Consider the following 25,904-nt stretch of genomic DNA (forward strand, 5'->3'; position numbering starts at 1 on the left):
ATTAAACAAAAGCGGAGTCATTGTGCCACATTGAACAACAACAGAAGTAATATTGTTCAAGAGATTCATAGAAGAAAGAAATTAAAAGCAAAATAAAAGATGAAGGAGAAGGAAAGAATTGATTGAAAGCTTTAAAGATATCACTCATTAAGGGTGAGCTTTTCAAGTCTCTTCTCTTCCTCCTCAACTTTGCATATCATCATCCGATCCATCGCGAGTTGAGGTAGCACTGTGAACATTTGCTGGATCGTCTCTATCATTGCCTTCCTCATTGCCATCATCAACTTCAGCTAGGTTTTCATCACCTGCATAAAAACTACCCCTTCCATATGGACCTGGCATGTCCTCAGGCCAATTCACACGAGCCTGGAAAGCTGAAGGTGTCATAAACGGCTCCATAACCTCTGGTGGGTACCCTGCCTGCTGCTGCATCAGATACTGGGACTGTTGAAAGTAAGTGTTAGCCCGGTTAGTGGCGGCGAGCAAGCTCCAAGTATGCATGTTGCTGGCATGCTGCCACTGAGCATAACTAGCAAAATCAAAGGCAGCGTTAGGTTGGAATGGCAGTGGTTCATCGTGATGCTCGGGCTGTGGTGGAGGTGCTTGAGAAGATGAGGCTTTTTGGCCTGTGCCCTTATCTTTTTTGGTTTCACCCAAGATGTAGCGTTTGATGAAGCCATCATTGATTGGATTTTTGATTTTCTTTGATATTATCACGTATCCCTCGACAACACTATTCGTGTCCAAACAATATTGTGAGATCAATTGTATTGTTCAATCGTCGATGTCTCAAACTATTGAACGATACAAGAGTCGGTCTTATCATTCGATCGATGATTTCCCAATCTATCAAATGATAAGAGAGCTTTAAGTTTGGATACAAAGAATGATTATCAAAACATCACTTCCATGTCTAGAACTTATGCTTTGATAGATGAATATACTAACCCTAGATTCAAAAGCATTTCTCAATTACAATTAAATCAAACATAAGCATTAAAGTGCAAGCATACCATCAATATCAAAGCAATTGCTAGAACCATATATTTATAGATCAAAAGATTACATGTTAAGCTATGATCAAGTACCTCTAATCCCAACAAAGGAGATTTAGCTACTCATTGTCATGGAAGTCTTGCAAGAATGAATTGAAAGAGAAAGATTCATTGCACTTGTGATTTCTCAACAAATGAGGAACAATCCGCCTTCTATCACTCTCACTCTATGAAGAACAGCCCTATGTCTCTCTCTAAAGGTATTATGAATCTAAACTATGAAAGACTAAGATAACATGTGAAATGGTTAAGTGGGATATTTATAGGAATTCTGATCTGCATCCACTCGCCTCGCGAGTTGCTTCACTTGCCATGGCGAGTTCATGTTTCTTCACCATTAAGTTTGAGCCACGTCACCATTAAGAAGTTGAGCCGCCCTAATTCGCCTCGTGAGTAATGTCACTCGCCATGGCGAGTTGCTGCTCGCCATTGCGAGTTGGTGGCGAGTGATCTCTGTTGCTCACTGGAATTGCACGCCTTTTGGCTGGCCATGGCGAGTTGGTGGCGAATGATGCCTCTGCTCGCTTTTGCTGCTCGCCATAGCGAGTTGGAGGCGAGTAAGATTCTTCTTTCTGCCTCTTTTGTCCTTTTTCTCTATTTTTCCTCTTTGTTTAGTGTCTTGAGGTTAATTCCTGCACAAAAAGAGTAGAGTAAGATATATAAAGCGTAATAGGGCAATTATCACTTATCTCTCGGATTTTCCCTCAATAACTTGCAAACCAAGTAACAAAAGTGCTTTACATATTCAATTGAAATACCACTTTCTAGCACTTATCACTCTATTGATGTGCCGACAATCTACAACGTCTCTTTCACACCTCTATATAAAGGAGTGAAGACTTGAAGATTAAATAAGACTCACAAAAATTTTACAAGAGCCAAACCTCTGCTGAAATTGTTACACATCAAAGTTCACTTAGAATTTCTTAACAACTTTCATATTTTAGGAATTCTAGAGTCTTATCTGATTTGTATTGTGAACACCCCTGATTGTATATCAAGCGTTCAACCCTCAAACATTTTCTTTGTAAATCTGTTTGAATAGAAGTCTCTTGCAGTTGTGCTTGAGCATAGGAAATCTCTTGCAGTTTGTTACTTAAGTAGTTTGAAGTCCCTTTCAGTTGTGCTTGAGCATTTGAAATCAGATATTGATTTTAGTGAACTCTCCTTGGAAGTGTAAAGAGAACGGGACTACTTCCAGTTTGTGGAAGGAACATGTATAACTGCTTTGTGTCTTTCTTCTCTCTCTCTCTCTCTCTCTCTCTCTCTCTCTCTCTCTACATATCCGCTGCATTTAGACGCTGAACATTGTATCAGAACCTGAACTCTATCAGCTTTTGACAAGTGAACTCAGTTTTAGGAAAAGAAAAGGAAATCATAATTCAACCCCCTTCTTTTATTTTTATCACCTTCAGTTGGTATCAGAGCCTTGGTCTGTAGTCTCAATACCTAACAGTGAAACAGATAAAGATTTGAGAAAAACATGGCATATGGTGAAGGTTCCAATACTGGTAATGATAAGCACAATGTTGTTGCTTATGATTATGGTACTTCTGATGATAAGAAATCTGACTCTATCAAAGCTCCAAGGTTTAATGGAGATCCTGAAGACTTCTCTTGCTGGAAAACCAAAATGTATAGCTACATTATGAGTTTAGATGAAGAACTCTGGGATATTCTTGAAGATGGTATTGGTGACTTGGTCCTTGATGAAGAAGGAATTGTTATTGACAGAAAGAAACATACTCCTGCTCAGAAGAAACTTTACAAGAAGCATCATAAGATCAGAGGAATTCTTGTTGCTTCCTTGCCTAGAGCAGAATATTTGAAAATGAGTGACAAATCCACTACAAAGGCAATGTTTGCTTCACTTTGTGCAAACTATGAAGGTAGAAGGTTAGAGAAGCAAAGGCTACTATGCTTGTTCATCAGTATGAGTTGTTCAAGATGAAAGATGAAGAAAGTATTGAGGCTATGTACTCAAAATTTCAGACTCTAGTCTCTGGACTTCAAATACTGAAGAAAAGTTATGTAGCTTCTGATCATGTGAGCAAGATTCTGAGAAGCTTACCTGCAGGATGGAGACCTAAAGTTACTGCTATTGAGGAAGCTAAAGATTTAAACACTCTAAGTGTTGAAGATATTATAAGTTCTCTCAAGGTTCATGAGATTAGTCTAAATGAACATGATTCTGCTAAGAAGTCAAAATCTATTGCACTAAAGTCCGAAGGGAAGCAGTCACAAGCCCTCAAAGCAAATGAATATGAATATGAGTCACCTGATAGAGGCTTCAACTGCAAGAAGCCTGGACACATCATTGCTGACTGTCCTAATCTTCAAAAGGAGAAATCAAAGGAGAAGTTCAAGAAACCTACTTTCAAGTCTAACAAGTATAGAAGACAGATTAAGCAGAGTTTAATGGCCACCTGGGAAGATTTAGATAGTGAATCTGGGTCTGATAAGGATAAAGCTGGAACTGAAGCAAATGCAGGTATGTGTTTAGTAGCCACAGTGACTTCTGAAGCTGAACCTGATGCAGACTCTAAGGATGAAAACGATGTGTATTCTAAAATTCCTAGAGAAGAACATATTGAGTCACTTAAAGAGATTCTTACACACTTTGAACACAGAACCAATGAGTTGAATGATTTAAAAGAAAAATATGTTGATTTAATGAAACAACAAGAATCAACTTTATTGGATCTGAAAGCATCTGAGGCAGGACTTAGAGGCTTTGACTTCATCTGTAGATCTTATGAAGAAAAGCTTAAGTTTCTTTGTCAGAAGCTTCAAGAAAAATGTGAAGGAAAACCTTTAAGCAAACATGAAATTGCTCTTGAAGATTTTATTATATCTGACATTGACAAAAGCAAAGTAGCTTCTATGATTTATAGCATTTACAAGAACAATGGTAAAGGGGTTGAATTCTCAGAAGGGAAACCTAATGAAATCAATCTTAATGCATGTTGTGAATGCATTAAGGAAGGTTTGAAAACTTTCTTTGTGCCTGAAGGTGATGAGTCTGAAACTGTTGTCCAGTTAAAACCTAAAGCTTCTAGCTCTAAGAACAAGATAATTTCAAAGTCAAAGAACCTTAAGTCTAAGGTAATGACCAACTCTGAACCTAAGACTTCAAAGATTAAGATTCTGAAGAGATCAGAACCCATACCTCAGAGTCTGGTATCTTAAAGCCTAAGATTCAGAAGAGGAAAACAATTGTTGCTTCTTGGGAACTAAAACCAAAAGGTGTTCAACCTAAGGTATTGAGTAATAAGAAGCCACTAGACTTTCAGCACAAGACACAAAAAAAGAAGAGTAAAATTTCGAGTACTAACCCCAAAGAACCCATAAAAATATGGGTACCTAAATCTAAAATTGTCAATACTGCAGATATGCCTAAGAGAAAAGAAATAGCAAAGATCATGGTACCTAGACAGCGGTTGCTCAAGACATATGACTGGAGAAAAGTCTATGTTCCTTACTCTAACAATGAAAGAAGGAGGAAGTGTAAAATTTGGAGGCAACCAAGCTTGCAAGATCATTGGTACATGAACTATTGCTAACTCTTGTATCTCTATTAATAATGTGTGGTTGGTAGATGGATTAAGACATAACTTACTTAGCATCAGTCAATTTTGTGATAGTGGTTATAATGTGATGTTTGATAAAACCAATTGCACAATAATCAACAAGAGTGATGAATATGTAGTGTTCAAGGGAAAGAGGATAGATAATGTGTATAAAATTAACTTCTTTGAACTTGTTGATCAGAAGGTAGTTTGCCTTCTGTCAGTGAATGATAAGAAATGAATGTGGCACAGAAGGCTGGGACATGCTAACTGGAGATTAATCTCTAAGCTTAGTAAGTTACAACTTGTCAAAGGCTTTCCAAAGATTTACTATCATTCAGATGCACTTTGTGGTGCATGCCAGAAGGGGAATATTGTTAAATCATCTTTTAAAACAAAAGACATTCATTCCTAAGAGTTATATTCCTTTCATCAATAACTCTTCGACCACCAATTACGGCAGTAAAATTGGTCAAGGAAAAACTTTCGTTCCTTATGCACCTGATCAAAAATGGGTTCAGCCGACCCATAAGAATGTGCAACATAGGAAAAACAATGTGGTGAAAAGAAGCACCAGTACTGTTGATAACAAAAATGGAACTGCCTTTGAGTCAAAGAAGTATGCTTGCAGTAACATTTAGAAAGGGAAGAACCCCATGACAAGGACTCTATGGAGAAGGTACCAGAGGTCCAAAAAAGGCGTTGCTGCAAGCCTTAAAGACAAAACTTGAAGGTGAGAAAAACACAAGAAGGGGGGTTGAATTGTGTTTTCTTTTTATTCTCCTAAAATAGTTCATTGATCAGAAGCTGATAGAGTTTAGGTTCTGATGCAATGCTCAGAGTCTAAATGCAGCAGATAAGTAAAAAGCGAGAGAAAGAAGAAAGACACAAAGCAATTATAGTGGTTCCTTCCACAAACCGGAAGTAGTCAACTCCTCCTTGCACTTCCAAGGCGAGTTCACTAAAATCAATATCTGATTACAAATAACTGCAAGAGACTTCAAACTACTCAAGCACAAACTGCAAGAAATTTCCTCTGCTTAAGCACAACTGCAAGAGACTTCCAATGCTCAAGCACAACTGCAAGAGACTTCTATTCAAACAGAATTACAAAGAAAATGTTTGAGGGTTGAACACTTGATACAATCAGGGGTGTTCACAATACAAATCAGATAAGACTCTTTTAAGATTCTAGAATTTCTAAGATATGAAAGTTGTTAAGAAATTCTAAGTGAACTTTGATGTGTAACAATTTCAACAGAGATTTGGCTCTTGTAAAATTGTTCTGAGTCTTATTTAATCTTCAAGTCTTCACTCCCTTTATATAGATGTGTGAAAGAGACGTTGTAGATTGCCAACACATCAATAGAGTCGTTGTTGAAGCTTGATAATCACCAATGATCTGTTACTTGATTTGGTTATTGTGCCAGGAAGGAACAATTTCAAATCCATTCCTTTTATAGAGAATTACCAGCATAGTCACAACTGTTGTCTTTTACTATTGCAGACAAAAATAACAGAGTAGTGGAAAAATTAGTTGTACAATTGTACTATATCCTTTTCTTTAGCTCTTTAGTGGATCAGCATCCAATGCCTTCTGATTCCTCTGAAATAGCCGTTGCTTCAGGATTCTATTCCTTCTGCAATAATGTTCAATCAAAATGACAATATTAAACTGTCTTCAGTTTCTAGACTTCATCTTCTAATGATCTTAAGCTTCTGATGATCTTTAGCTTCTGATGACGTCAGCTTCTGGTAGACTGTTTCTGATGAGACTACTTCTGATGATCTTCATAACCTCTTCTCTTCAGATGCACTTCTCTTCAGATGCTTTCTTACAACACAAGCTTCATTTTTTTAGATTCCATTGGTCTCAATTTGTTCTTCCAAAACCTATGCTTGATTTAAAGAAACTTGAATTTTTTGTCTATGGTCCTGCACACTTGAACAAATATTAGCATATCCAATTGACATTTTTAATACCTTGTTGTCATCATAATTTAAAGGGTAATGTTAAACACATATTTTTCCAACAAAAATGTTGACCCAAATGATTATCAAAGGATGGTCGAATCAAGAAGAAGACAAGCGAAAAAAAGGTTGTCTCTTCCCCTAGTCAAAGAGGATCCTGATGAAGATGATGAATTGGATTCAGAGTTCATGGATTCAAAACCGGACTTCGACGTCATATGCAATGTTGTTTCCATTTTGCCAGCTGAATATGATATGGTGTCTGAAGTTGAGGATTCAGAGGAAGAGTTCGATCCCAAGGATATGGAGGAATACAAACCCATATGGTACTTTGTAACAAATAATGGCCCTGAAGATTATTGGAAAGCCATATTCGAAAATCCTGATGATTCGATGAAGAATCATCTTAAACCTTTGTTCATCCAAGCCAAAGTAGATGAGATTGGCATCAACAAAGTGTTGGTCGACGGTGGTGCTACTGTCAATTTGATGCCTCAGTCCTTACTCAAAAGGATTGACAAGACCGACAAAGACTTGAAGCGTCATAATGTAATTCTGTCAAATTATGAAGGAAAGGCTAGTCATTTCCTTGGTGCTCTTCAAGTGAGTCTAACAGTGGGAATTGTGGTCAGACAAATTTGTTCATGGTAGTCCCATCGAAAGCTAACTTCAACTTGTTGTTAGGAAGAGAATGGATTCATGTGATAGGTGTTGTTCCCTCATCCATGCATCAAAGAATTTCAATTTGGAGAGATGATGAGACAGTCGAAAACATTGAGGCTGACCAAAGCTATGTTCTTGCTGAAGTGAATCAGATTACAAGTAAAACTTTTGACAAAAGCCTAAAAAATATTACTCCATGTTCATCTGCAAAATCTGTTGATAATAATCAAGCAGATGTGAGTTCTGTAAGACTCAATCCAACTCATGGTTTCATGTGGAAATGGGAGACGCATGATACATAACCTAATGTGGAGAATCTGAATTCCCTAGCCTTAGGGAATGATGAGGATGATCATCACATCTAAGAAAAATGCATAGAACAAAATCACGGTTGTTTAGCCGGAGCATGAGATCAAGAAGGCCTTAGTGGCGAGCAGTTAGCAAAAGATGGTTAAGAGACCATTAATAGAGATACTATCGAAATACTTAGGTTGAAGCTTTGGTCAATCGGCCAAAAATTTGATTGCATCTATGATAAGGAATTTGTATGGTTCCTAATTGGAAATTAAATAGTAAAATTTGGCATTAGTTGCCTTTGATATTGAAAGTTTTGGGTAGAAGTCAAAAGAAGTGGTCGAAGCCAATATAGATGTGATTCCTGTTTAGTACCCCTTTTGACAGGTTTTGTACATAACAAAAATTTTGGGCAAGGGATTATGTTTATTAAGGTTTTCGTTACAAATTTTGGTTTATTTGCAAGTAGTCTTTTGTTGCAAATAGTTATTATCCTAAAAATTGAAAATCTTTGCCATTTACAATTTGTCAAAAGGAATGAGTTTCTTTTCATAATATGTCGAAATAAAAGGAACGTACTGGAAAGTATAAGCCTATTGTGTGAAAATAAAAATAGCACCAACATCTAATATTCGAAAAGAAACAAATGTTCGGCTTTGAATTAACTGAATAATACAAAACATTGCCGAAGCATTACAAAATTGGACATTGTTATGTCACAAAGTAGAGCATAACAAAACCAAAATAGTAAAGTTGAAAGGCCAACTATTGGGCCAAAATACACCAAGTCGAAAATCCAAAATGGTCAAACCAAGTTGTGTTCGTTCGATACATAACAAAATGGCTCTTCAGACCTTTACAACAGAAAGTCAAGATCGAAAAGGCGGAAATGCTCTAAAAACCAGGCGAGTTCGACGTCAAGGCAGCAAGAGAGACAAATGTTGACCATGTCGTAATCTTCATCTGCACCTGGAGATGATAGATGAGTGTTGTGGATCCTATTTCTCAGCGCACAAGCCCTGTCGGAAGGACAAGTAAACCTATAAACCAAACTAGGGGGCATTAATCGCAACTCAAGTTGACCCCAATCAAAAAGAAGGTCATCAACACTAATGACGCACCTACAATGAACAAAACGTCGTCCCTATCGAAACCTTCGCCGGCTAACACCCTCAGCATGATCAGAAAATATGTGGCTTCATCTGACTCTGCAAAGTAGGCATTACTTAACACAAGTTGAATCCTTGGCAAGTTGGGATGGGGCTGATGAAGCATTTGGGCCGCTCTAACCACGCAGAATAGCGCAAAAAAGCGCTCTGTCCCACGTTGGGTGAAGGGATTCTAAGCACCTCAACATCCTCAGATAGTTGGCGGTGGAGTATTTCAGATGCCCTAAAAGACAACAACCCTATACTTCTTGAAGCAGCAATCTTTTTGGCAATAAATAGTGAAGTTCCGGGGGGAATACTTCCATGTTGTAAAACTGATGCGTTTCCTTACAAGAGAAGGGAAGATATAAAGAAAGTGAAGGTTTTGTGAAAGGAAAGTAAAGGAACAAGGCTTCTTATAATGACGAATATGATTGATAAAGCAATCTTCTCATCTCCTTCTTCCATAGGTGCCACGCGTACAAAAGAAGGTAAAAACATTTTGAGATGATGGATAATTAATGATCTTGGGAGACATAAAATCTTGGAAATCTTGTGAAGAAAGGAAAGATGAGAACATAGGGGGTTACGAAGTGGTGCCCCTGAAGAGTTCGATCAACAACAAGTGGCGCCCTAGGGCCATAAATAGACTTATAGGCGGTTCAAGTGAAAAGACGTGGCCCACTCAAATCCTAAAAAAATCAAAGGAAAAGAAATTGAAAAGATCATGTTTGAAGGGTAATGAGTGGGATGATGTCATCTTTTCAAGGTAACTTGAGGCATTATTCAAAAATGCCAATATTCTCCTACTTGATGAGGTTTGTCGAAAATGACATTTTTGGGGGGAATGTTGTTAGCCTGTTATTTCGACAGGCTCATTTAATGTGGTCAACATATAGTTGACTTTTAACCTTACAAGAATCGAAGGCTTTCTCATTTCAATTCGGGGATTTCGACAAGATGGCAAGCCTAGCGCGCATAGTCAAAAGTTTGACATAGCAAGTCTAAAAGCGTAGTTGCATCGAAATCAAGCATTCAAGGCGGGAAATATACAATTTCAAGCTCAAATACGGTTTCCTTAGTGGGAATGTAGGACAATCGGCTGTCAAAATGGAGGAAGTGCTGATCGTGGGATTAGTCTTTTTCAAGTTGTTTTCTTTATGTATAAATAAGAGTTTCCTAGTTGGAAAATGGGTCACAAATCATTTATAGAAATTCTACAACAGTCAAACTACTGGCGTCTAGGGAAACGAGTTATACAGAATGTATGTAAACTGATTTGTAGACTGATGGGATAAAACCGCAAGTGTACGGTTCCACCGAAGTAGTAAAAATAGAGTATCGTTCCGACAGGGAGTTATGAATTTAATTAACTTTAAATAATGATTAGATGAGAGTTTGAGATTATAAAGTTTGGATTTTTAACTAAAAGAAAATAAATAATAAAATAAAAGAGAGTCTTGGGATTATTGGTTCATTCTAGTTCATTCTAATAACAAGTTCTTCACTCACCAAACTTTTAACCTAAACCCTTATGTTGGACCTAATTTCTAAAGACCGACTTCCCTTTAGCCCCTCACCTTTCCTTTCAGTTCGATGAGAGTTTACTTCTAGCACTCAAACCTATTTCACTGATTTGATTTCTAGAAGAAGCTTTTAAGGATTGAAGCATCATATGTCTCGAAGATTGCAAAGACTATTTCACTGCCTTTGCAACCCCTGTCTAAATTCACTTGTTCGAATATCAAGACTCCACTCTCGTTTTATGAATTGATATTTGAGATGATGGATTAACAATTATCAAACCCTCCATTGTCGTTTCTACAGTTTGATAATGGTTAATTCATGTTAAAGCGGTGAATTAGATTAGAAATTAGGATTACATAAGAACAGGGTTAAAGGCTTGGCTTGATTAGGATTATGTCATTAGACTTATCCAACAATCCCAAGACAAGAGAAGTCTACTCACTAACGTTCATTGTAGACATAGAAGAGAAGAAGAAGAACATAAAATAAATATTGAACTTTTATTCAAAGAAACAATTGTCACTTATTATTTCCAAGAACAAAAGATGAATATTTGTGATGGCTAGCTACTCTATTTATAGTTTACATTCGACTTAGAATCTAAGCAATTACATCGCTAGAATGTTCCACAAGAAACTAATAGGTAGCTTGTCTTTAAAGCAAAAGCAGCAAAAGGCAAATTGGGGGCGTGTCATGCTTCTATTGGTTGACTTCATATTTTTGTATCAAATCTTCATATTTTGGTGAAGGATCTTCAAATTCTTTGCAGAAGATATTTTGGTATGAGATCTTCATATTTTTGGGTTGAATCTTTGCATAATATATTTTTATATGAGATCTTCATATTTTTGGCATGAATAAGCTCCAATTCTCCTTTCTTTTGCTCCAAGACTCAATCCATCAAATATTCATTCTTGAAATATAATAATATGCAATTGAAGTAAAATAGCTCTAAAAGGAAATAATATTAAAATAAAATAAACTTAAATATAATTAAAACGAGACTAAATATTATATAAAACTAGACTAAATATTGACTCATCATAGACCATTTTACTTTTAATGCAATGCATTTAACATTTCCCTTAAGTTTATGCGTTTAAACTTTTACCCTTTCCTTTAATTTTATCTTGCTTTTACTTGCAATCTCAAACCTGTCGAGAGACAGTGCCTTTTTTTACTCTGAAATCCGCCCTGCTCTCTAAGTAACCTGAGTGCATTTCGTGGCCTTTTTCAAACCGTTTTCGATCAAAACCTTTACACAACATGTCCTGAGATTTCTAGTTCGGTCTTACTTGTAATAATCAGAACTAACCCGTAGTTTGCCGAAAACACCGATAAACACAAGTATGCAGTCCTCACATATGTCAATTTCGATTGACCGAAGACTTGGTAGTTTTTCTTTTGAGTGCATAACCTTTATCCCCTTTTCACTCATATAGCCTAATCTCTTGTGCCATATATTAGGATTTTAATTTATTGCAACTACAATCAAATGACATGCTTCAGCTGTCTTGTAAAGAGTACCATTCTTTCTACTACGAGCTATCGTTATTGCACCTTTTGAAATCTTCCAATCATCATCGTGGAAAACTGTTGTGTAGCCTTCACTAGCCACCTGGCCTACAAAGATTATGTTTTTTCCTGAGGTCGAGAATATGTATGACATTTTTCAATTCCCATACAGACCCATTCAACTTAATCTTAATTTCACCTTTGCCCACAATCTTACAACATTGTTCATTTCAAAGGTAAAATTTACCAAGGTTACCCGAGACATAATTCTTGAAGAATTCTTTCCGGGAAGTAGCATGAAAATATGCTCCAGAGTCTAACAAACAAGACTCTTCCTTGTTCTCCAAAGAACATATCAATGCGTCACCTCCTCCTGAGATGGTAGCAATATTTTCCTCATCTTTCGCCTCTTGATTCTTTGATGGGAGCCTACACTAATTTTTGAAATGTCCCGTCTTTCCAAAATTCCAACACTCGGTAGTTTACGAGGTGTGAGAACTATGATGATTTCTGGATTTGGATTGTCTGGCCTTTGATTTACCACATCCATTTCCTCTGGTTGAATTTCTTACTCTTGACTTTGTATGCAATACTGAAGAGGATGACGATTCACCAAACTCTCTCCGTCATATCTCTTCACTGAGGACCAGATCACGAACATCATAAAATTTCATCTTTTTGATTCCCAATAAGCTACTTACAGCTGTGACAGTAGCGCTTCAACTATCTGGTAGGGAAGACAAAAGTATCAATGCTTGTGCCTCATCGTCAAATTCGATGCCAACTGAATTTAATTGGGTTTTGACAATATTAAGTTCATCGATATGTTGTGCCACTAAAGCGCCTCCTGTCATCCGAAGCATAAACAACTACCTCATCAAATGAAATTTATTTGATGCGGAAGGCTATTCATACATTCTAGAAAGAGCATTCATATGACTAGCGGTGGTTTTCTCTTTTGCTATGTTAAAAGCAATATTTCGAGATAACGACAATCGCACAACACCAAGTGCTTGTCTATCGAGAAGGTTCCACTCATCATCCTTCATCGAATCTGGTTTCTTTTCTGTGAGAGGTTGATGTAGCTTTTTCTGATACAGATAATCTTCAATCTGCATCTTCCAAAAGCCAAAGTCCGCACCATCAAACTTTTTGATTTTCACGTTTCCTGCGTCTGCAGCCATGACTCTCACTTGAATCTAACTCTTCTGGATCTTCTTTGACAATTTTTGTGAACTAATGTGCTTTAGAACACCTCTGTGAACAAATTGGTAACACTGACCAATTTTCGCACCATTCACGAAAATTATTATTCACGTGAATAGTGCTTTTACCAAAAAAAATAACAGAGATACCGAGCTAGACGCTCTGATACTAGTTGTTAGGAAACTACGCAAAATTTCCTCATAGTCAGATTAAGTGGAAGTGAAATAAATGCAGAATAATAACACAAAAAATTGTTAGCGAAGTTCGTCCAATAATACCTACTCTCTGGACTGTTGCAGATCTCTTTAATAAAATGGGAATATATGTATTTACAAACACTCACAATCTCTTACTACCCATAACCCAATTACCACCCAATGCTACAATTCATATAGCATGCTAGTAAATTTAATTGGTTGAGAAAAATTTTCGGTGCATTTACTATGGTTGGACAACATACACTATTCACCAACAATCTCCCAACTCTAACAACCCAATCGGTCTTCAAACCTTATCATGCAGCAGCCTTCGTCGGTCTCTTACTCTAACAACCGAACTGAAGTTGAGCACAACTTCAGTTTGTCGATAGTCACCACCTTTTTTTAAAAACAATTATCCGATACTTTTCAGATACATCTGGGATACGAGCGATAAGGGTGGAAAACTGATATGTGCGGGCTACCTGATGTTTCTATTATATTTGGTATATATGTAATTGACTAATTGTCACTTTCTTTATTATCAATATTACTTACATTTATATTTCTATTGTTGCCGCCGTCTGTTTTCTGTCTCCTTATTTGTTTGAGAATGATGATATTGTTGATTGATGTGTGAAGGCAAATTCATTGTTGTGCCTTATCGTTTTTCTATGTCTGTTAGGTCTAGGTTTTGCGCCAATTTTTTTGCTTTTGAGTTTTAGTCCATATTTTGTATTTTGAGTTTTAATATATAATTTAAATTTAATTTTTTATTGAAGTATCCCAGCCATATCGTATCTTGAATTTTAAAATTTTCCCGTATCTGTGGCGTATCATATTTGTACCGTATCATGTATCTGGGCTTCATAGCTTGTCATGCTTTCAAACTTGGTCGTGACACAATTTGAAATTACCACCATATACTACTATTCATATAGCATGCTAGTAAATCAAATTGGTTGAGAAAATCTTTCGATGCATTTACTATGGTTGGACAACATACACTATTCACCAACAATCTCCCAACTCTAACAACCCAATCGGTCTTCAAACCTTATCATGCAGCAGCCTTCGTCGGTCTCTTACTCTAACAACCCAACTGAAGTTAAGCACAACTTCAGTTTGTCGATAGTCACCACCTTTTTTTAAAAACAATTATCCGATACTTTTCAGATACATCTGGGATACGAGCGATAAGGGTGGAAAACTGATATGTGCGGGCTACCTGATGTTTCTATTATATTTGGTATATATGTAATTGACTAATTGTCACTTTCTTTATTATCAATATTACTTACATTTATATTTCTATTGTTGCCGCCGTCTGTTTTCTGTCTCCTTATTTGTTTGAGAATGATGATATTGTTGATTGTTGTGTGAAGGCAAATTCATTGTTGTGCCTTATCATTTTTCTATGTCTGTTAGGTCTAGGTTTTGCGCCAATTTTTTTGCTTTTGAGTTTTAGTCCATATTTTGTATTTTGAGTTTTAATATATAATTTAAATTTAATTTTTTATTGAAGTATCCCAGCCGTATCGTATCTTGAATTTTAAAATTGTCCCGTATCTGTGGCGTATCATATCTGTACCATATCATGTATCTGGGCTTCATAGCTTGTCATGCTTTCAAACTTGGTCGTGACACAATTTGAAATTACCACCATATACTACTATTCATATAGCATGCTAGTAAATCAAATTGGTTGAGAAAATATTTCGATGCATTTACTATGGTTGGACAACATACACTATTCACCAACAATCTCCCACTTGAAGACTGATTTCAATCGGTCTTCACACCTGATCATGCAGCAGCCTTCGTCGGTCTCTTACTCTAACAACCCAACTGAAGTTGAGCACAACTTCAGTTTGTCGATAGTCACCACCTTTTTTTAAAAACAATTATCTGATACTTTTCAGATACATCTGGGATACGAGCGATAAGGGTGGAAAACCGATATGTGCGGGCTACCTGATGTTTCTATTATATTTGGTATATATGTAATTGACTAATTGTCACTTTCCTTATTATCAATATTACTTACATTTATATTTCTATCGTTGCCGCCGTTTGTTTTGTGTGTCCTTATTTGTTTGAGAATGATGATATTGTTGATTGTTGTGTGAAGGCAAATTCATTGTTGTGCCTTATCGTTTTTTATGTCTGTTAGGTCTAGGTTTTGCGCCAATTTTTTTTGCTTTTGAGTTTTAATCCATATTTTGTATTTTGAGTTTTAATATGTAATTTAAATTTAATTTTTTATTGAAGTATCCCAGCCGTATCGTATATTGAATTTTAAAATTTTCCCGTATCTGTGGCGTATCATATCTGTATCGTATCATGTATCTGGTCGTGACACAATTTGAAATTACCACCATATACTACAATTCATATAACATGCTAGTAAATCAAATTGGTTGAGAAAATCTTTCGATGCATTTACTATGGTTGGACAACAAATACTATTCACCAACAGTCTTATATATGGAGACAGATTTAGTATTATAAAAAACATTTTTTTATTAAAAGTGGCAAAGATCCGCTTTTTACAATTTTTAAAAGGTTCCCTAAATAAACAATTTTTAAAAGGTCTGTAAAAAAATTAAAAATTAAAGGGTCCAAAAAATGACCGTCCTTTACTTTCTAAGAAATACCTTAAGCAAACATAATGCAACTACAATAACTTTTTTTTTAAGGAACAATACCTATAAGAATTAAATTTAGGGTCATGCTAACCGGTGCTCCGGGGCACTGGTTAAGCATACAAAAAAAAGGAAATTTTTATCATAAAATGAAGTTTTGTTGACTTATTTATAGATTAATTAAATAATTTTCAATTCAATAATTAACATATAATTTCCCTTTTTATTATCCTTAAACAGTGCCCTGGGGGCACCTGTTAGCATTTCCCTTAAATTTACTCCCTTCATTGCCTAAAAAAAAAGTATTACTCGCTTCATATATATCTTTTATTATCCGTCACTTTAAAAAAAATATTTATGTCATATTACAATATCAATAAAACGTTTACTCCCTATCATATCATTTAATATTTATTACTCTTTCTTCTTCATATTCTTTTTAATTTATATTTTCTATTTCACCATTTTTTTTTGAGAGAACCAATAAAAAATTATTTTGTAAAGTCATTCATAATTTTTCCTTTCCATAAAAAAAATGACTACATTTTTTTAGTATGTGTGGAAGTGATAGAGTGACACACATAAAATAAAGAAAAAGAGGGAGTATTGCCTTGACTCTTTGGAGCACATTACGTAATTATATTTTCTCATACTAACTAAAAAAAAAAACTGCATCGGTTATTTTCTTTTTATTTACATCAATCATAAAAATTATGCTTTAAAACACAATTAGTTTCTTTTAGTGGAAAATTTACACACACACATATTCCTTTCTTTCTTCTTCTCCTTTTTGTAGAGTTCGCAGACACACCTTATTTACTTTGTCTTACCCATTGTAAGATCTTTAGAAGCTTCTCTTATTCCTCTTTAGTGTATGTTGCATTTGAATTTTTTTTAAACTCATCCTCATCCAATGCTTATGGTAGATAATGTTGAGATTTTTTTTTGTCTCTCTTTCTTGATTCTTTTACAAAGTCTCTTTGTGTATGAGTTAAGGAATCCCCATCTTGTGATTCCTTACACACTTTTTGAACAACCTCCCAAACATCATGTGCTCTAAGAAAAGAATTCTTTTTAATATACCAATGATCATAGGTACTCCCTTTGATAATTAAATTATGGGAAGAATTGCCAAGGAGATAATATTTGATAAAATATTTCGTTTCTTGTTTAATTGTTTGCTTTACTTGCTTGGTTTACAAATGAAAAGCTCTCCCTTTTTTATAAGATTCAAGGGAGAGTTCTAAACACATTATAAGTTAATATTCTACGCACTACAAAAGAGTTTTAAACACTCCTCTCTACTATGTACATTTAATACTATTTCTCTATACTACCAATCTAGTTCTAAATCTCTTTGGAACATTCTTTAGACTACAACACTTATTAGTTAATTGGACTTAACACTTTTAGTCCAATTAACCAAATCAAGTTTATAATCAAACTATTAGAACATTACATTTTAAGATATATTATATATGTGGTATTGGTTAGTAATCTCATCTAAATACGTGATTTTCACGTGTATCAAAATTTTCTTTCAAGTTTTTATTTTCTCCGTGATTTTTTCGTTTAAGTGCGACGTTGTGTTATTTGTAGTCTTGTGCTACATTATTTAATTTACATCTCATTGTGGTGTTCTTTTGGTACATATTGAAAAACCGGTTTCAATCAATTACAAATTCAATCAATGACTTGGGAGACAATATTGCAGATCCAGAGTTTTATGTGATTATTTTGATTTTATTTCATATTTGTATGCATGAGGAATGCTAGTAACACTCACTTTTCAACCATCTCTCTAGCACCCACTCTTTCAAAGTGTAGACCCACAATGATTTGAACGAATAAGAGAGTGAGTAATAGAAAAAAGTGTTCAAAAGAGAGTGTTGCTAGCATTACTTTTGTATCCATTTTACCGTTACATACTATTAACTTGGATGATGTTAGTTTGTTTATGGTTTACTCGATTCAGAACTATATCAAAATCTAGAATCAACCATAGGATTTAAAGAAATAACCAGTCATAATATTTGAACATACTTTATAGGGATGTAAAGGATTTAATCTAGGATTACCTTTGAAGATAGAAGAGATGCACTACAATCTTGAATTGGGAATTGCACACCGTGACAAATTATTCATTTATTCTCGCTAACCCATTGGCCAGTATGAACCACAAGAGTGGAAAAGTAAATATGTATTTTTTGTTGATGACATAATGATATTTTTTGTTGAGGACTAGATAACATTTTTTTTACCTTGTTTGATTAGAAAAAAAAGAGAGTGTTCAAAAGAGAGCTAGATAGTTTTACTCTTTATGAGATTAGACAAAACATGTAGTATGAAACTAAACAAAAACATGAATTTTTTTTCCGGTCAAATTAAATAAACATGAACTTTTATCTCGCACTTAATCATGGATTATTATAAAAATACAAAAAGGCTCTCTATCTCTCTAGCACAATTATGTCTTCTGTACTCTTTCGCTATGCCAAGTACTGTTATATTCACAAGGTTACTGTTGTTTTGCGAATAAAAAACACTCATAATATTTCTTTTTTTGGTAAAAAAAAAAAAAAAGGCAGAGCCCAAGAAAAAGAAAACTAAGCAAATAATCGAACATTTCGAGGCATACAAGCGCGATAAATGTCATCAAAAAGGAGACGTTGAAGCTCTCTAAGAGGAGTCTCAATCATGTGTAGATCAAAGGCGTCCAAAGATAGACTAAAATTAGCTAGCCAATCTGCTGATCTATTTCCTTCACGCCATGTATGGTTGATATGAACATGCCAACTCATGTTTTTTAGGTCACGAATGCGCTGAATTAAGGTAGGAACATTTTCGTTGATGTTACATTTTCCTGTTACCATGTCAACTAAAAGTGATGAGTCGCTTTCCACCTGTAAACACTCATAGTATTAATTCCGGTTGATGACGATTTGTTAATGTCAGCAAAACATTCATGTCCACGTCATTAATTTCATTATAGTTCACTATAAAAAAGGACTATGAAAGTCTTATATCTTCATGATACAAAAATAATTAATATACCTAGCTAAACCATGGCATCTATCTCACCTCTTTCCATTATATCCACAATCAAAATTTCCCATTCTTCTTCCATGTATCAATTTTCACAAAAACAACAAAAATCTTCTAAACATAGAAAATTACCAAGACGCCAAGTGATCACATTCAGTGGTAATATTAGTAACCAAAACAACCCTAAAGAAGAACAAGAACTACAAAACATTGTTGTAGGAAATAGGAGAAATGTTCTAATTGGCCTTGGAGGACTTTGTGGTACTTTCACCACTAACCCTTTTGCCCTAGCTTCTCCAATATCCCCACCTGACCTTTCTAAATGTAGGTCATCACATATATCCTCAGGTGCAATTGATATTGATTGTTGTCCACCAAAATCCACAAAAATCATAGATTACAAATTTCCTCCATTAACTCAACCCTTAAGGGTTAGACAAGCAGCACATTTGGTCAACGATGAATATCTTCAAAAATACAAAAAAGCCATTGAACTCATGAAAGCCTTACCATCCAATGATCCACGTAGTTTCATGCAACAAGCAAACGTCCACTGTGCTTATTGTGATGGTGCATATTCCCAAGTTGGCTTCCCTAACCTTGATCTTCAAGTTCATGGCTCTTGGCTCTTTTTTCCTTTTCATAGGTGGTACCTTTATTTCTATGAAAGGATCTTAGGTAGCTTGATCAATGATCCAACCTTTGCTTTACCATTTTGGAACTATGACGCTCCTAATGGCATGCGATTTCCCTCCATTTACACCGACCCTACATCTCCTCTTTACGACAAACTCCGAAATGCAAAACATCAACCTCCAACACTCATAGACTTCAACTATGGTCACTGCGATGACATCGATGAAGATGGTGAAAATAACATAATCCACACAAACCTTACTATAATGTATAGACAGGTTGTGTCTAGAGGAAAAAACTCAAGACTTTTCCTCGGATACCCTTACCGTGCTGGAGGTGTACCGAAATGTGCTGGATCCGTAGAGATTGTTCCTCATAATACAGTTCATAATTGGAGTGGTGATACTAGGCAACCTAACCATGAAAACATGGGAACTTTCTATTCAGCAGCAAGAGATCCTGTTTTTTTCTCTCACCATTCAAATATTGATAGGTTATGGTCTATATGGAAAACACTTGGTGGGAAAAGAAAGGATTTCGATGACAAAGATTGGTTAGAATCAGAGTTTCTTTTCTATGATGAAAATAAGAATCTCGTTAAGGTTAATGTCAAAGATTGTCTTGACACACAAAAATTGGGCTATGATTACCAAGATGTTCCTATTCCATGGTTAAATGCTAAACCTACACCATGTAAAAAAATACAAAAAAAAGTGGAAGTTGCACAAGGAAATAGTTTTGGTACTGGTAAAGCTCGTCTAAGTGAGATCAATGAGAACTTAACTAATTCAAGGAACGATGTTAAGTTTCCATTGGTTTTGGATAATATTGTGAGTACAATTGTGAGGAGGCCAAAGAAATCAAGGAGCAAAACGGAGAAGGAAGAAGAGGAAGAGGTTTTAGTGATTGAAGGGATTGAGTTTGATAAGAGTTTAGGTGTTAAGTTTGATGTTTTCATTAATGATGAAGATGCTAAGGAGATTAAGCCAGTTAATACGGAGTTTGCTGGAAGCTTTGTGAATGTACCTCATTCTTCCCATGATCACAAAAAGAAGAAGACTAATAGCTGTTTAAGGGTTGGATTAACGGATTTGTTGAAAGATTTGGGAGCTGAGGATGATGATAGCATTGTGGTTACTTTGGTTCCAAGGTACAGGAAAGGACTTGTTAAAATCACAAACATTAAGATAGAGCTTGAAGGTTGAAAATTTGGACCACTTGATATATATATATATATGGATGTATGGTAGTGTGTGTGTATATATTGCTCGTGTGTTGACCGATAAATATATATATGGCGTTACATTTGTATTATTTAAGAATAAAATAATGTCTTTTTTTTAGAAATAAAAAAAAGTTAATGTCTTTGTGAATTATCTACATATTTTATTAATAATGAAATAATAAGGTAAACACTTGGATACTCTTAAGATTTTGTTGGATATATGTAGCAATTATCCAATCATTTAATGTCATGAATTTTATTTTATTTTTATATCAAACGACTTTAAGTTTGAATGATTTTGTTTATTACATTATTTTTTATTTCTTTTTGAAGGAATTTATTACATTATTTTGGTACCCAACGTTGGCATCTTAAAACTCTTAATTGGTTTATTACATTATCTTGTATTACATTATATTAAAAGCCCCGGTTATATATAAAAAAAATCGAAATAATACATTACTAACTATGTTGTGTCACAAGTGGTTTGGCGATCCCTTAAAAATTTCACTTGAATTAGTTTTTAAAGTGAGGCACGACAACAAAACTCCTAATTGCAATTATTTGCTGCAAGTTATTAGGAAAAACTAGTTCAGAATGATTCGGATTAGGCAAAAGCGTTGGCGTTAAAGAAGGGCATACAATTTGCAAAGGATTTACTTTTCTTGAGCTTAATTAATTGTGGAATCTGACTCTCTTAACATGACCAAGGCTATTGCATTGCAGACCATCAACAAAGTCATTCATATTTAGGTGTCATAGTTTATTTCCTTATTTTCATAATTTGTAAAAAAAAAAACAGAGACTGTTACTTCTGCTTGCTTGCACTATTAAACAAAAGGGACAACCATCAGTTCATTCTATTTAGTGATTGTTACTTCTGCTTGCACTATTTATTAAACCATTATTATTATTTTTAAAATATGTAGGATTCTCTGGTTGAAGAGACTACCAAAGACACCTTTGTTTCACAAGGACGTGATGATATCTTAACAAAGGCAATTGGAACATATGAGCATGGTGGTTGTGTAAGTGGTGTTAGATTAGGTTATACTCTGAGCAATTACTTTGGAAGCTTTTCAAGCCCTACCCAAACCATATATATTTTATTGGAATATTTCCAGCTATATTATATTCATATGTCTTTTTTTTTTTATATATATTTGAATATTGATGTTGAAAGTTGATGGTTGATTATGTAATATCAAATTAGATAATATAACTTCCTTTTTGGCATGAAAATTATCCATATTTGTTTTCATTTTATTAACATAAAAGAAAAGAGCACGTGTCAAACTTATTTGTAAAGCCATTTAAAAAAATGATTTCACAACAGTGGTTTTGAAAGCTGATGTGAAAACCTCGTTGTTCAATTTTAATGTGCGTCTATTACAACTGTGGAAGAGAGACCTGATGTAAAAAACAAGATTTCACAACAGTCGAAACCCGATGTGAAAGGATGTAGATTTACCACATCATGTCACCTTACATCGGTTGTAAACTGATATGAAAACTCATTTTCAACTGATGCAAAAACTCTGTTATGCAGTAGTGAAAAGTGTACGACCTTTGACCCCACTGATAAATTGTGCTTTATTGCATGTTGATCCCATTAAAAGTATAGTATTATAAAGGAAATTGAAATTAAGAGAGATAGCGCGAGTTAGGAGAGGAAAGAAGAGGATCAAATTTGTTTTAAAAATAGAGAAATGCTAACAAGTGTCTTTGAGGCATTGTTTAAGTCTTTAAAAGTAGTAACATTTATATAAAAAATTGTGTAGTTATGACTTTCGCATGTGTTTGACTTGAAATCTTGCTATTCAGTTAAATTTTTTGATTTGTCTAGTTGAGTTCTACTTTTTTCCTGAAAATGTTCTCAAAACAATTTCTCATATCTTAGTTGGTTAATTCCTTATTATTTGGTCCATTTATGATTTGGATTATATCCTCTGTATTTTGTTGAAACTCTAGCTTACATTATTGATCTTAGTCATCACAATGGCCACCCGAGAAGCTATGGTTGTGATTTCCAGCCTATAACATTGTTAATCACTGGTCATAAATTATGAAGGTGAGAAAAACACAAGAAGGAGGGGGAGGGGGTTGAATTGTGTTAGTTTTTTTTTCGTTTTTTCCTACTGAAATCACTGTTCAGAAGCAGATAGAGTTCAGATTCTGAAGTGATGTTCAGAATCTAAATGCAGCGGATAAAAACATATATATATATATATATATATATATATATATATATATATATATATATATATAGAGAGAGAGAGAGAGAGAGAGAGAGAGAGAGAAAGAGAGAGAGAAGAAAGACACAAAGTAATTATACAGGTTCCTTCCACAAACCGGAAGTAGTCATGTCCCCCTTGCACTTCCAAGGAGAGTTCACTAAAATGTAATATCTAATTACAATTACTCACTGCTAAAACTAGCAAGAGACTTCAAACTACTCAAGCACAACTGCAAGAGATTTCCTATGCTCAAGAACATAATCAAGAGACTTCCTTTGCTCAAGCACAACTGTAAGAGACTTCTATTTAAATAGAATTGCAAAGAAATTTTTTTGAGGTTGAACACTTGATATACAATCAGTGGTGTTCACAATACAAATCAGATACAGACTCTTTAGACTCTAGAATTTCTAAGATATGAACTTTGATAAGAAATTCTAAGTGAACTTTGATGTGAAATAATTTCAGCAGAGTTTTGCCACTTGTAAAATTGTTGTATGAGTCTTACCATTCTCTTAGTCTTCACTCCTTTATATAGAGGTGTGAAAGAGACGATGTTGATTGCCAGCAAATAAAAAAGAGTCGTTTGAAGTTTGATCAAATCACCAATGATCTGTTGCCTGATTTGGTTATTGTCCTATGAGGTATCAATTTCAAATCCATTCCAAGTATGGAGGAAAACCAGTGTAGGCACAACTGTTGTTCTTGTACTAGCAGACACAAATACAGATTAGTGTAGATAGTGATTGTACACTTCGTACAATTGTCCTTTTCTAACGTTCTCCAGAGAATAAGCATCCAATGCCTTCAAAATCTTTTGAATTAGTCGTTGCTTCATGTTTCTAGTCTTCTGCAATGACAGGCGTTATTAAACCATCATCTGAACAACACTTGAAGTCTTCAGTCTTTCACCTTCTGATGATCTTCAGAACTTCTGATGACGTCAGCTTCTGGTGAACTGCTTCTGATGAGGTGCTTCTGATGACGCCAGCTTCTTCAGGACTTCTTGTCTTCATAACTTCTTGTCTTCAGAACCTCTTGTCTTCATATGCTTCCTTGCAGCTCAAGCTTCCTTTTTGTTAATTCCATTGTTCTCATTTGTTCTTCCAGAACCTATGCTTAATTAAGACATTCAAAATTTTGTTTATGGTCCTGCAGACTTGAACAAATATTAGCATATCCAATTGACAATTTTTAATACCTTGTTATCATCAAAACTCAAAGGGTAATGTTAAACACATTTTGTTCCAACAAATTATAGTAATCAAACTATAACCTTTCGTAATAACTAAAATATTCTAATGGAATACATAGGAAGAAATTAGAAATATGTTAGTGAAATAAAACTTTCATGTAATTAACAACTTTGTTACATTATTGGACAACAAATAAAACATGAGAGAATCTAGAGAGAGAAAGTGAGAGGGGGAAAGGGTCAAGTGGGTGATGGGATAAAAGCGCAAGTGCACGGTTCTACCGAAGTAGTAAAAAGATGAGTATCGTTCCGACATAGAGTTATGAATTCAATTAACTTTAAATAATGATTAGATGAGAATTTGAGATTATAAAGTTTGGATTTTTAACTGAATGAAAATAACAATAATAATAAAAAGGCGCCTTGGGATTATTGGTTCGTCATAATGACAAACCCTTCACAAACCAAAACCTTAAACCTAGAACTTTATGTTAGACCTAATTTTTAAAGACAAGTTTCTCTTTAGCCTATCACTTCTCCTTTCGGTCTCAGTGAGGGTGTTCCTCTAGCAATCACGCATGTTTTGCTGGTTTGATTGCTATTAGAATCCTTGAAGTAAGAAACTTTATATGTCTCAAGGTTTGCAAAGACTATTTTGCTGCCTTTGCAATCCTTGTCTATATTCACTTGTTCCAATATTAAAACTTCATCTTTCGATCCTTCGCTTAATATTTGTGATGAATCAATAACAACTATTAAACTTCATCTTTCGATCCTTCGATTAATACTTGTTATTGAATATAAGAACGGTGAAATAGATTAGAAATTAGGGTTACATAAAATTAGGGTTTAAAGCTTGGTTTGATTAGGATTATATCATTAGACTTATCCAACAATCCCAAGGCAAGAAGAGTCTACTCACTAACGTTCATTGTAGACATAGAAGAGAAGAATAAGAAGAAGAACATAAAATAAATGTGAACTTTTATTTAAAGAAACAATTGTCACTTATTATTTCCAAGAACAAAAGATGAATTGTTATGATAGCTAGCTACTCTATTTATAGTCTATAACGACTTAAAACCTAAGCAATACATCACTAGAAATCAAGGGTTTTTAGGTCAGAAATAAACTAATAGGTAGCTTGTCTGGAAAGCAAAAGCAGCAAAAAGGACTAAAGTGGGACACACCTCTTGTATATATTGGTACAAGATCTTCAAATTCTTTGCACAAGATATTTTTGTATGAGATATTCATATTTTTGTCCTCAATCCTTGCACCAGATATTTTTGTATAAGATCTTTTATATTTTTGGCACGAATCAGCTCCAATTCTCCTTTCTTTTGCTCCAAGACTCAATCTTTAGAATATTTGTTCCTGAAATATAACAACTTGCAATTGTAGTAAAAAGTTCTAAAAAGGAAATAAACTTAAATATAAATAAAACAGACTTAAATATTATATTAAAATAACTAATTATTGACTGATCAATGGGTCAACTAGGGTGAACCAAAAAGAGGGAGAGAATTATCCGGCCAAGAAACGTAGCTCTTTTCATTTTCTCGACCGAACCACCACATCCTTTTTCTTTACTAACGTTTTTGATGAGGTCAAAACATCAGTTCTGTGGAGTTTGATTTCTAGATTCGGGAATGTGGGTGAAGTCTTAATCCCTAAGAAGCTTAGCAAAAGGGGTAGAAGATTAGGTTTTGTTAACTTTAAAGAATTAGAGGACCAAGTTGCTTTAGAAGAAAGGTTGGATGAGGTGTGGTATGG

At 34.8% G+C, this 25,904-nt stretch overlaps 1 protein-coding gene across 1 annotated transcript; it reads left to right on the top strand.

The window, feature by feature from the left end:
• The first annotated feature begins 18,843 nt into the window (after positions 1-18,843).
• LOC11446900 (polyphenol oxidase A1, chloroplastic) lies at positions 18,844-20,687 on the top strand. The gene has a single exon (XM_003605645.4). The coding sequence runs from the start codon at positions 18,856-18,858 to the stop codon at positions 20,674-20,676; it is 1,821 nt and encodes a 606-aa protein (XP_003605693.3). The 5' UTR covers positions 18,844-18,855; the 3' UTR covers positions 20,677-20,687.
• Positions 20,688-25,904: the final 5,217 nt, after the last annotated feature.

The sequence above is a fragment of the Medicago truncatula genome, chromosome 4, assembly GCF_003473485.1.
Source record: "Medicago truncatula cultivar Jemalong A17 chromosome 4, MtrunA17r5.0-ANR, whole genome shotgun sequence".
NCBI classification, from domain to species: Eukaryota; Viridiplantae; Streptophyta; class Magnoliopsida; order Fabales; family Fabaceae; genus Medicago; species Medicago truncatula.

Excerpts from the sequence above, each read along its gene's own strand:
- LOC11446900 (XM_003605645.4), top strand. The coding sequence starts at position 18,856 with ATGGCATCTATCTCACCTCTTTCCATTATATCCACAATCAAAATTTCC.